The sequence below is a fragment of the Phalacrocorax aristotelis genome, chromosome 1, assembly GCF_949628215.1.
Source record: "Phalacrocorax aristotelis chromosome 1, bGulAri2.1, whole genome shotgun sequence".
Taxonomy (NCBI): domain Eukaryota; kingdom Metazoa; phylum Chordata; class Aves; order Suliformes; family Phalacrocoracidae; genus Phalacrocorax; species Phalacrocorax aristotelis.
In genome coordinates, this window is record NC_134276.1 from 132722954 (window position 1) to 132735908 (window position 12955).

General features: G+C 50.5%; 2 protein-coding genes across 2 annotated transcripts in view; one reads left to right on the forward strand and one right to left on the reverse strand.

The window, feature by feature from the left end:
* Positions 1 to 12955, reverse strand: part of MLF2 (myeloid leukemia factor 2) — a 104572-nt gene that overhangs the window by 88680 nt on the left and 2937 nt on the right. The window lies entirely within an intron of this gene.
* GNB3 (G protein subunit beta 3) lies at positions 6535 to 12309 on the forward strand. Its single transcript, XM_075109682.1, has 9 exons — positions 6535 to 6629; positions 7199 to 7237; positions 7410 to 7516; positions 7628 to 7691; positions 7808 to 7970; positions 8072 to 8138; positions 9047 to 9248; positions 10419 to 10635; positions 11463 to 12309. Exons 1-9 carry the CDS (start codon positions 6573 to 6575, stop codon positions 11567 to 11569), a joined length of 1023 nt encoding a protein of 340 aa, XP_074965783.1. The 5' UTR covers positions 6535 to 6572; the 3' UTR covers positions 11570 to 12309.

Sequence of the window (12955 nt, forward strand, 5' to 3'; positions counted from 1 at the left end):
GGTGTGAGAGAGGGAAGGTGAGGGACTGTGAGTATGTGGAATAAAAGCAAAATGCTGGACACAGGTCCCGGTGGGAACTTGAGTCTGTACACCAGGAGGGAGACGTGCACACTCATTGCTGATGGAAATTTGATTAACAAATGGTGGAAGGAGATTGAGGCCTCACTGAAAGAAAACAAAGTATTTGCCCAGATGCCAGCTACTTCTGATAAGGGAGAGCAAGAAAGTCAGCTCTGCCATGGTTAACCCCTGGAAAGGGTGGGGAGAACCTTTAAGAAAAAGCACTGTACGCTCACATTTCCCTGCAGCAAGGCCTCTCTTCTTTTTTTCTGCTCCATGCACCAAATTGCCCCTGGAAGCAGAAGAGAGATTTTGTTTTTCATTTTCCACCCTGATACAAAGGCAGTCTGCTGCCACTGCCCAGGGGATTAGTGTCACGAGATGGGATTATATTGTAGTTAAACAGGAATTGAATGGGGTGGATGTGGAGTATCAAAAAGAGCAGTGACTTCCTGGGAAGCAGTAGAGCCAGAGCTCAATCTAATCTGTGGTCATGGCGTACTCAGGCCTTGATGAGAGTTGTGCATGGAGACACTAACTACAGTTCAGACAGAAGAAATCTGTAGCGCCAGGGCCAGTGGCGTAAGAGGTGGGTGATCCCCTCATCACTGTTGGCACTGGGCCTCTGCTCCATGAAAAGGGAACTCTTTCCTCAGTCTGAATCCTGGCACTTCCTTAACACACAAGCTTGGATAGCCTGCATCTGCCACCCTTTTTACCTCCTGTCCTCCCCAGGGTCACAGGAAAAAGAAATTTTGATGCGTGCATTTCAAATTTCCTCCCCCTGGCAGGACGTCTATCTCAGCCTACCGCACACAAGTCAATATGGATGATTTATGATGGGGTGCTGGATGGTTCCTGCTTGATGAGGGTGTGTTGGGGGGTGAGGGGACAGTGTCCACATCTCTGGCTTGCTTTGCCCAAAGGTGGCTTGGGTGATTAGACTGATGGCCTCCTGACGTCAGATGAGATCCGTTAAAAGGTATTTATCTCGGGCTTGGGCCAAAGCTGCAGGAGAGATTAAAAGAGATTGAGGCCAAGATAATCCCCTCGCAGCATCTCACTAAAGTGGCTGCCAAAAGGCACACCACCAAATCTTTTGCCACCCCGGCCACTGTGCCCAGTTCTCTTTTCTGCATGCAGAGCCCAGTTTGCTGCCCAGAGAGGGTGTGACCCCAGCCCTGCCATGGGTTTCTCTCTTGGCAGGGCCACTGTGGATGGCACCATCCCTCTTCCTGCCCTGCCCAGGACACAAGTGGCCCACTATCCCTGGGAAAATGGGAATTCCTGTGGACTGTGAGACACAGCAAGCCCTGCCCCAGTGGCTGATAATCCTAGCCTGTTCTGGCTAATCTTCACTTTATTAGTTTGCTGCTGATACAAACAGAGGGAGTTCAAATCTGCCTGTGATGGTTTCTTTCCCTTCAGAAGCAGCATGCTACTCTCTCTTTTCACCCCTCCCCATCCACCTGCTTTGCATTACATCCCAATCCGATTTCCCCAAGTCTCTGGTGTCTGATTTAATTTGCCTGATGCTGCTCCTGGAAACAGCCCTCCCCCAGCCCCTCCTGTCCACAGCTCCCCATGGGGAGATCAGTCCTGGGAGAGGCTGAGGAGCAGAGACGGAGCAAGGGACTTACTGGGTGAATGGGCAGGGCTGACTGGAGACCACACAGGGACAAGGGGCTTCTGGACAGCAGGAAGCCATTCCTCCTCAGTAGGGGAGGCAGGCTGTGAGGGTCCCATCCAGGGAGGACTGCAACTGACCTTGCTCTACAGATCCTGGTAAGGATGCTGCCTTGTGATGCCTGAGGTCACCTTGGTGAACCTGGCTCTTGGGACCCTGGGTTTCTTGGCATGACACTGTGGGGAGTTTTTGTACATGGGCTGATCCCATCTGAGGTTGTGGGAGGAAAGATCGTGGTCGGGAAGGGATTTGGGGTTAGCACTGAGATGTCTTTATGATGATGATGAGGGGCTTTGCACTGGGTTGGGGTTGCTTGTTCTCCCCTTGGCAGGTAAATTTCACCAGTTTCCAGACTGGAAAAGGAGGGTAACGCCTCCCCTGAGCAGCCTCACACTCATTACTGGTACATAGTGCTGCACTCCCGGTGTGCCCCTGTGCATACCTCTTTGCAGGTGGCTGCTTTTCTGGATGGAAAAGGAGTGCTCAGAAAACAAGGAGCAGAGCAGGGTAATTCTACCTTGGCCTTTGATCTCCATCACAGGAGAGGGGGATCATCTCTGTATCCAGCTCTGCAAGGAGCCCAGGATCACCAGGGCGAGCATACGGACCCAGGAGTGCTGCCTGTTAATACTCAAAACACCCCTCCTGCACCTTTCCCTTTTCTACTCACAGCCCTCTCCCAGTATCCCACAGAGGGACCACTCCCTCTCTAGTGTGGGGAAAGCTACCCAGAGGATAGGAAACAAGGAAGTTCACGTCCCCTTTCTTCCCACCCATCACTTGCGCCCCGATCCCCACAAGGGAGCAATGCAGGTAGCTCAGTAGGACAGCCCCTGGGGTGTTGGCTGGGCCCCCGCCATGGCACGGTGCAAGAGACATAGCCACTGCCCTGAAAAGTCATGGCGTGGCAACAAAAGGCAGAAGATAGATGATTCTAGATGCCCCTCAGCTTTTTGCCACAGTAGAGGCATTTGGTCTGCTATGAGCAGACACCCAAGGGCTCAGGGTGGGTCTGCTTCCCCACTGACAGGAGTGCTACAGCAGGTGCCTCCAACAAGTTCATCAGAAAAGGCAGGAGGGGAAAGAACTGTCATGCTGGAGAGCAGAAGAAACTAAACATGGTTTCAAAAGCCAGGAACTGTGAACTGGATGAGGACAGCCAAGGCAGAGCTCAGAAGAGGGCTGGCGTGAACCAGCTGAGCACAGGCTTTGTTTGGCTGTGCCGTTCTCCTCAGTGATGTTTGTAGGAGACACAAGCCTGGACCAGTGCTGGTGCCAAGGTCCTCCTGTCAGTAGCTCTTTGCAATGCTGAGGGGGTGGTGGTGAATTGCTGCTTCAAAGGTACCTGAGGACTTTACCTCTACTGCTTAGCATCCACCTGAAAGAGCACTTACTTCCAGAAAGCACTGAGTGTGCAGCATTTAGAAGCCTTTTCCATTAAAACTAGGCTGGGCAGCTACCATGAGCAGCTGTGAGCTGATCCATGGATCTACAGGAAATGTGCATCCCTGAGCTCCCACTGGTCACAGCAGGAACATGCCTTGGCCAAACTCCGACCCCCTTTCCCCTGTTCTTCCCCCATTTCCTGTCCTAAATTTACATGGCCATGATGAGCTGCTCTTTTGCACACCTGCCATGGGCCTCCTGGGAGGCAGCTGCACTCCACTGGGGACCAGGTAACTCACTCTCCACAAACTGCACTGGGACATGATGGGTGGAGGTGACAGGCTAAGCTGCAGCTATTATTATCGCTCATCTGTGGCTCCTTGTCCTTCTGAGGCTGAAAACAATTCCCAGATTCATTCAGAGTGTTCTCTGAAAGGGATTTAAAGGTTTCGACAGAGTCCTGAACCTGAGCTGCACCTTCTCTATATTTAGCCCTTTTGATCCATCCTCGACATCATGCCCCTGCTCTTTGATCTGCCTGCCAGCTCCAAAAGCCCCTCATCTGGTTGTGCAACTTCACAGAGCAGGTGCCTGTGAACTGGCTCTCCTGTGCTAGTGCCAGCATTGAGAAAGAGACACCCAGGGAAGGGAAGGGGATGATAATAAAGCAGGACACATGCAAGGAAGACTGGGGACACGACAGGTGGTGGGGAGGTCATGTGCAGCCAGCTTCACCTGGAGCAGAAATTGGAAGGAGGAGAGACCAAGGCTCCCACCTCCATGCAGGTCTGGGTGGGCAAAAGCAGAAGTCCACAAAGACAGATTAGGACAGGTGGCTGGATGATGATCTCAGATGGCCAATTGTCTGTGAAACAACAGCCTGGAGAGCAGAAAGCCAGGACTGTTCCAGCTAGGAGAAGCTCTAGGAAGGAATTACCATGGGGAGACCAGACCTTGGGGACCAAGCAGAGGATACTGGAAGGAGAGAGTAGAGAGGGAAGAGGCAGCCCAGCAGGAGAAGGCAATCCAACACTTATAGTGCATGGAGGGGACATAGGATCTGTCCTGGAGAAAGCTGAGAAAGTGGAGGGCATGGACCATCCTACCACTGTAGGGCTGGAAGGGTGGCTGGAAGTTCAGGTTTGCCACTTGGTGTACTGGGAGGCAGCAACCAGAGCTGGACACAGTCTCTGTAGCTTGACTGTGCACCAAAGCTGAGGGGCAAATAAGGAGAATGTGCAGCCTCTTACTGAAAGCTGCAAGGCTTTCCCCAGCATCTCCCCAGTCTGACAGCTAGCTGAGAGATGGAGTGGGGAGCCCAGCCCCTTCACAAAGGTGGAGAAGTGCATTCAGGTGGGTTTTCATGGCCAGCGTCACTCAACCAGGTGCAGCTATGTATCCTTGCTGGGAAGAACCCCTGCATCACTGTTCTGTCAAAACAAGAAAAAAACGGGGGAGAGCTCAGCTCACATGCTGGTTTGTCCCCATTCTTCAGTGTAGCTGAGGCTGGCAGCCCCAGGCCACTTCTGTGGCACCTGCCTCCAGGCCCTGGCACTGTAGCCCTGGGTCCCTCTCCTGCTCCCTCACCATGTGCTGGGGCCAGCAGCCACATCCAGTGCATGGGCAGGGAGCAGGGAAGAGGCAGTGGTGCTGTAGCTCTGTTCAGGCTGGCAGGCAGCAGGTACAAGTCTTTCTTTGCAAAGTATAGCCTGAAATAGCCTCCCTCTGGAATAAGCTCATGCCTCCTGGGAGTTGGGGGAAACCTGTATCTCCCTGTTTTTGCTACACTCACGCCATGCCTTGGGAGTCATTGACCAAAGAGAAACTCACCCTGACTGGAAGATCAAAAGAAAGCCACAGAGATATTCGGGGGAAAGAATTCTGGAGGGAAACTCTAAGAGTTCTACAAAGCAGCGAGCAAAGGTGGGACTCGGGTGCTATCTGAGAGCAAGAGAGCAGCCTGACATGGAAGGACCTAAAGCCCCATTGGCTGGAAGAAACAAGGCCTTCAGGCAACAGGCCAGAGGGGTGTGGAGGTGATATGACTCACAGGGACTAGAAGGAGAAATTCTGCGGATGCTGCTGGAGCATTTCTTGGCCTTGGGGCAAAGCACTGGTTCTAATGATGAAGAACATCCAGAGCACACCTGGACATTCACACCTACCCAAGAGAAAGGTTGAAGCAATAAAAACCAGATTTGTCTACATGACTGGGAAAAGCTAGAATCACTGGTGAAGTTCGAAGTGCATGTGACAAGAAAGAAAGAACAAAACAGAGATGCTGTATCATATGGTGCACCTGTCTCTTGAATATGGATTATAGTTCTGGTTCATTGTCCTGTCTGCAAAAACCTATCATTTATACTCTGTAAACAGCTGAAAAGGGCTTAGAGAACAACAGAGGTAACGGGATGTAATGGCTTACATGGGAGGAATGACTAAGTGTGCTCTGCAGCCTGGAAAAGAGATGGATGAAGATAGATATGACAAAGATCTATTTAAAAAACCAAGTAATGCAGAGGTGAATAGAGACCAATTATTTGCTGATTCTGCCAACTCAAAAGCTAGGTACTAGCAAGTGGAACTAGCACCATTTGGGAATAACAGAACCAGGAACTTCTTTGCCGAACATGCCACTAAGCTGTGGAAGTTCTCACCAGGGAGGACGCTAAATTTCGTCATGGGTGCCAGAAGTGTTTGGACGAACATATAGAAAAAAAATTAACCAAGAACATGCATACAGGACTGCTGCCTCTAGCTGGGTCTAGGAAAGTAGGAGAAATACCATTCTCTGTTTATGTTATTTTTAGGTCATTCCCTAGGTATCCACCTTTTTTTTTTTTTGGGGGGGGGGGGGGGGGGGGGGATGGGAAACTAGTAGGGAACCCTGACAGAGCACCTCAACTGCACCCAGACTACTTTGGTGGTCAAAGAGCTGGTGGGCACTGACTGGTGATGCTTGGCCTAGGATAAATGATAGAAAGAAGCCACTGGGCTCTTCCCATCAAGTTTTCTCCTCCTGGAGCTGAGATCAACAGCTTGGCCATGGACAGGAAGAAGCTGATGAAGAGAACCCAGGACTTGGTAGGTTGGAGTAAGGAGGTGAGGAGAAAAGTGCAGCCAGAACCTCAGCAAGAGGTTCTGGGGATCTTCAGCTTCCCAGTGTACCTATAAGCAGGATATAAGACTAAATGGACCTTTGATAAGGTCCAGTACAAACTTTCCAAACAGGAAATTTCTAAGGGGTTTGACGAGATACAGCATGGCATTACCAACCATTCAGCCAAGAAACGGCTGCTAAGCCCTTATCAAGGATGCCTGCATTTGCATAACTGAACAGTCATATTACTGCCCTTTCTACCTCACACCTCTCTCCTTTGATTTGTCTCCCCAGAATCAAGGCTGAGCCACGTGGAAGAGCCACCCCTAGGTCAGAAAGATGGGGGAAATAGAACAGATGAAGCAGGAGGCTGAGCAGCTGAAGAAGCAGATTGCGGTAATGCTGGCAACAGTCATGAAACTGCTGAGAGAGTGTCTACCCCCATGTCCAAGTTCTCCTCACCACAGCTTGGAGTTGAGCTTTCTCCATCTACATCCTTGGGGCCCTCTGCAGTTCTGCACAGCCCTTTAAGTGCTAATGGAGATTTTCATAGTATGGTGGGGGGAAGAGGGGGAGAGAAAGGGTGAGAAAAGGGGACTCTACAATGGTAAGAAGAAAGTGGACACAGGCATTGTGTCTGCAGGGGAGCAAAGAGTGTAGTGTGTCCCCAGGACCTCCTCCATCTGGGAGGCAGCTGGTGTTCTGCCAGGCAGGAGGATCCATGGAAAGGGTGTAGCATGGGGAACTAGCTGCTGAGTAGCTTTTAACTCAGCTTCCTGATGCTTGACTGGTGTCAAGGTACCCTGGTCACAGACCAGGTTCCCCCTGTGCTGGCCACAATCCAAACACAGCAAATCCACAGTTCCTACCTCTAGCAGGTTGCAGGCTATGTCCCTGAATTTCACATGTCATTGCCTTGTCACATGGCTTTTTTTCTGTCTCATCTGATCTTGTCTCTTCTCCAGGATGCCCGGAAAGCCTGTGCAGACACAACGCTTGCTCAGGTAAGGGACAGGGCTGGCTGGGCAGGTGAGTGTGTATGGGTCAGCTAGCACCACTCCAAGGGGGATTCTCTCCAGCTGGGAAGCAGAGTTAGGATGAGTTAGAGATGTGGGGAGCAGTAAAGCTCCTGCCAATCCAAGATTAACTCTTTGTCTCCCCTCACTCTTTCCTCAGATTGTGTCTGGAGTGGAGGTTGTTGGCCGCATTCAGATGCGGACCCGAAGGACCCTGCGTGGACATCTGGCCAAGATCTATGCTATGCACTGGTCCACGGACTCCAAGTGAGAGAGATGCTGCTGATCTGCTGGGTGCAGGGCAGCACAGGGGTGTGAAGGGCAAGAAGGCTCTGATGGGAAGAGAGCTACTAACATGATCTTGTTCCTCTCTCACAGACTTCTGGTCAGTGCCTCACAAGATGGGAAACTCATTGTGTGGGACACATACACAACTAACAAGGTAGGAGCCAGGTGGCTGCAGCAAACCAGGATGCTGGAGTGGGTCCCCTCGGAGCTACTGCTCTTGCCCTGCTCTCTCTGCTGCCAGAGTCCAAACATGCTTTCTTGTCCTCCCAGGTTCATGCCATCCCTTTGCGGTCTTCCTGGGTCATGACCTGTGCCTATGCCCCCTCAGGCAATTTTGTGGCCTGTGGGGGCCTTGACAACATGTGCTCCATCTACAACCTCAAGACTCGTGAAGGCAATGTCAAAGTGAGCAGGGAGCTCTCAGCCCATACAGGTGTGTGTGCTGCCTGCCTGCAACCTCAGTACCTTCTGCTTCCAAACCTCACTCTTCTAGCCCTGCCCCGTTTCTCATATTTCCTTGTTCCCCCTTCCCAGGTTACCTCTCCTGCTGCAGATTTCTTGATGACAACAATATTGTGACTAGCTCTGGAGATACCACATGGTAAGTGTTACCTTCTGCATCCTAGTGACATGATCTCTGGCTCTTAGAGGCACACCTCACATCAGCAAGTGCAGTCCTTTTGCTCTGCAGCAGTCCACTATCTAAGGATGAATTGCTCCTGCACAGAGGAGCCCTGCAGAGTGCCTTAGGAAGCCAGATCCATTCTCTCTTCCCTTGGCAGAACAGGTGCTTCTTTTCCTAGCTGAGGTCAGGGCAAGATGCAGATCTATTGGTGAGGCAGTGGGGACCATGTCATCAGCTTTCACAAAGCACAGTGTCATTTATCCCAGGACACAAAACATTAGAAATTTATGTGAAGCCCACATACGCACTCCACTTCTCAAGTCTTACCCTGGATCCTTTGGTTCCTGGCTCTCAGGCCTTGCTGTGCTGTGACTCTGAGCAGTGATGAGTCTTTATTCACCCTCACCCCATCCCAACACCTGCTTTGGAAGAACCTTTTGACCGAGGACAAATCAGGATGTGGCATTTCCATCAGAGATCGAGGTTACATGGGCCTTGTTCGCCTGGCTGTGGGATCCCAGTGAACACAGCCCATGCATCCTACAAGCATAGATACAGCAGACCTTTTCCAGCTGTTTGCCTGTGGGTTCCTCTTACCTCCTCTCAGTATTCCCTTCAATTGTTGCAGTTATGGAAATAGGATCAAACCTCTCACACCCCCAGCCTTAGTCTAACTCCATTTTGGCAAAGGTGCAACCAGCAACAACGGTGAAGATATCTCCTGTTTTATATACCTGATTCCAGAAACACTATCACCTGTTTTCCAATGCTGTAGCCAGGCCCATGGCTTCCCTCCTTTTGTTTGCAAGTAGGACTGCTCTTCAGCCCAGCTGTAGACCTGCTCTGCCTGGGCTGCCTCTGAGAAGTTCTCTCCTCTCCCACAGCGCACTCTGGGACATTGAGACAGGGCAGCAGAAGACTGTGTTCCTGGGTCACACTGGAGACTGTATGAGCTTGGCTGTCTCCCCGGACTTCAAACTCTTCATCTCTGGGGCCTGTGATGCTACTGCCAAACTGTGGGACGTGCGGGAGGGCACCTGCCGTCAGACCTTCTCAGGGCATGAGTCCGATATCAACGCCATCTGTGTACGTATGCTGTCTGCACAGTGGTGGGGAGGCAAGGAAAATGGAGGGTGGACCAGCTCTGAAACAAGGAACTTGTCTTGGAACAAGGTTGAAAGAAACAGTCATGTGGGCCACAAGGGTCTCAGGAGACCTTGGGTCAATGATCCAGCCTAAAGAAGGGAGGGCCTGAGTTCACTTAAGTTTGGAGTCTGGTTCCTCCCAGGCACCTGGGCACCAAAGCATCTAGGTCTGACTACCATTCTCAAAACAATGCTTGGACTCAACCAGCACACCATGGTCTGTGGAGCTCAGCACCCTAATTTGGGTGCTGGCACAGCTTTGCTCACAGCAGCTGTTGGAAATCACCATTCAGGCATGCTCCAGGAACCGTGGTGCAAGACACAAATGAGGCAGCAGGAATACCTAACTCAGCTGAGGGTCTTGGTCAGCTCCAGACAGCAGAGGTGGTAACTTGGGATCATAACGAGATCTTGTGAAGATAAAACTTCAGAGCAGGCAGGTCAGTCATTCAGGGGCAAGTATCCCCCTCAGAAGCAAGGATTCAAACCAGAGCCCTAGAGGTGGCAGGTCAGAAACTTGTCAGTTTAATCCCTTTCTGCTAACCAAATGAGTCTGCCAGCTTCCTGCAGTGTCGGCTGCTTGAACAATCCTGACTGACTTCAATTAGTACAGCCTTTCTCACCTGTCCCATGGCTACCCTGCCAGCCATATGGTTTTCTGCTACACCTGCTCCTGAGGAGCTCTTTGTTGCTCCTCAGAGCAAGGACACAAAAAAGGAGCATGTATGAGAAGGTTGGGGTATGAGGATCAGACAGAGGGAGGCTCTTGTAGCTCTGAACCATGCCAGACCCCATCTGGGGCATAGCAGGTGGACACTTGTCAAGCCCTGAACTAACAGCTAAAGAGACAATAATCCTTCCTCAAGCACTGGGACATCTTGCAATAGCTCTAGCCTCTAGATCATTGGCTTTCTTGAAGTGGAAGGGGACTACTCAGTCTTAGGAGAAGCATCAGTCCCACCCTCCAGCAGGCTCAGCTTTTACAATCCAGTGTCTTGTCCCACTGGGTTTTGCTACCTCCATGGCTTCCTGGTGGTTAGCAGGGAGGTGAAGATGTCAATGAAATCTGTAAGGCACAGCCTGATTAATACCTGATGTGTGCCTTCCTCAGTTCTTCCCTAATGGTGAAGCCATCTGCACTGGCTCAGATGATGCCACCTGCCGTCTCTTTGATCTCCGGGCAGACCAGGAGCTCATAGTGTACTCTCATGAAAGCATCATCTGTGGAATCACATCAGTCGCCTTCTCCCGCAGTGGGCGCCTCATGCTTGCTGGATATGATGACTTCAACTGCAACATCTGGGACTCCCTGAAAGCAGAGCGCGTGGGTGAGTGGCTCCTGGAGGTCCCTCTTTCATTGCCTACAAGGTCTTCTGTCCCTACCAAGGCAAGGAAAAGGCCCTTATTTTTTCCTAAATGTGACACATCCTATACTGATTGAAATCCAAAGCAGCTTCCTCACACTTAAGCAGCACACCATGAGAAGTACAACTATGTTTTGTGTAGAAGAACTATTGTTTTTAATGTTAAGGAAGTCAAGACTTTAAACCACATCATTGTTTCAAGGGGGAAAAGAGCATTAAGGTTCCTATTCGTTAAAACTGCTCACAAGCACCAGTAGTACTTCCTACTTTCTCCTAGCTTCTGCCATTTGCCAGATCCAGCTACTTGCAGTGCCTCTTGGTGGCTAGGCACTGAGCTGAGCATGGACCTGGCCTTCCATCCAACATCTTTGGATACTCTGAGGTGCTCATGCACAGAATACACCCAAGTGCCATTTTTCTCTCAGATGTGGCCCCTAGCCTCTGGAAATTTATAACACAGCCCACCAATAGCATTGCAATTTCTCAGTCTTATCAAGGACACCACCCTTTCTTAGCCCTACCATTGCTCCAGGGTGAAAGCAGTTGTATGAGGATTCAGCCAAACAGACCTTCCCAAGAACATTGTTCTTTGGCCAGTCCCATGGGTAGTAGTTCTTCTGAACGTTTGTTCTTATTCACCACGTACTGATTGTAACAGGTTGTGCAGGAACAGACAGCATGATACACAGAAGCACAGGTGCACAGCCTATGATGGATATCCTTAGCATCGTCAACCCCTTCATCTTTCCTAGGCCTCACTTCTTTTCCTGACCTCTTCTTTCCCCCCTTAGGAATTCTCTCTGGCCACGACAACAGAGTGAGCTGCCTGGGGGTGACAGCAGATGGCATGGCTGTTGCCACCGGCTCCTGGGACAGCTTCCTCAAGATTTGGAACTGAGGATGGCTGCAGAGAGGGGAAAAAGCAGTGGAAGCATGGCTCACAGCCCAACAGCACAACAGAAACGGCTACCTACCACTCCCACTTGTTTCTAGACACAGGTCACTTGTAGAGGTCTCCCAGAATGAAAGGGAGAGGTCAGGAAAGGGGAGCAGGAGCACACACACTGGCCCTTCTCTCCACCTCTAGAGGCCCAGCAGTTTCCAGCCTCATGCAGGCTTGAAGACCTGCAAAACACTATTCATTTTGTCACAGGACATTACAGTACAGTTCAAACACCTCTACCCACGTTGATACCCATCCTTCAGAGGATGTCTCCTGCAACACCTCTGCCGCAGGTTAGTTAAGCTCTGTCCCTGATTTAACTCTACCTAGCTTGTCTGTGCAGCTGTCCTATATCCCTGCAGACTGCCTCAGAGATGTACTGGGTTTGAGATTTCTATCATGCAACTTCAAACAAAAAGGTAATGTAAATTGGGCTCATTTTCCATTGGGGAAGAGGTAGCTCAAGTCTTATCTATGCATAAATGTGGGAAAGGCAGCCCTCAGACCTGCCAGAATACCAAGGAATATTATATTTATTCCTATTTATTGTCTGCTTCTTGCTCTTCCTTCTCTTTTTGACTGACTCCTGCATTGTGTGGTGACCCTGTCTAACCAGTAGCCACCAGCCTCTGTTTTCAAGTCTGTTCTAGATCATCATAGCCCAGGCTAATAAAGAAAGCTCACATAAGCACCACAGGCTGTGTTCTTTCCAGCATTGCTATGAGTTACTGCAAACCTACGTCTCCTCCTGTGAATACTGCCTACTGACCCCATTCAGAGAACATCTCGTCCACAGGCCTTACTCTACTTCAAAGTCCCAGGGGAGGGTATTCTTCACCTATGTTTTAGTTGAGAGGCTGTTAGTCCCAAGGCTTGCTGCCCTAGAGTTGGGCTAGAGCTGAAAAATGCATCCTTGCAAAACTTGGATATTTGAACTCAGCTACAGGACACAGCCCCTATTCTACTCGTTGGCTCATAGCCACACCTGCGGTCCCAAGGTTCTGCTGAAGACTGAAGGCCAACAAAGTAAAGCGACTTATCAACAGCAGGTCAAGATATTAATGGATAACACTATCTCATCCTATTTTGGTTCTCATCCTCATGCAACTGGCTCACAGCTGGATAGTCCTTTGTGTGTGTTAGTTTCAGGTCAGAGTAGGTACAACAGAACTCCAGACTTACACAAGATACATCAGTCTCCTGCACAGAGCTGCCAATCCCCAGACCAGTCTGCAACACATGGGTTCAGGGTCAGACCCTTCTCAGACCAGTGCCACATTACAGGCAGGGGACAGAGCTGAGTTTTAGGGCTAATGGAAGGCTAAACTATTTGTTCCTAAA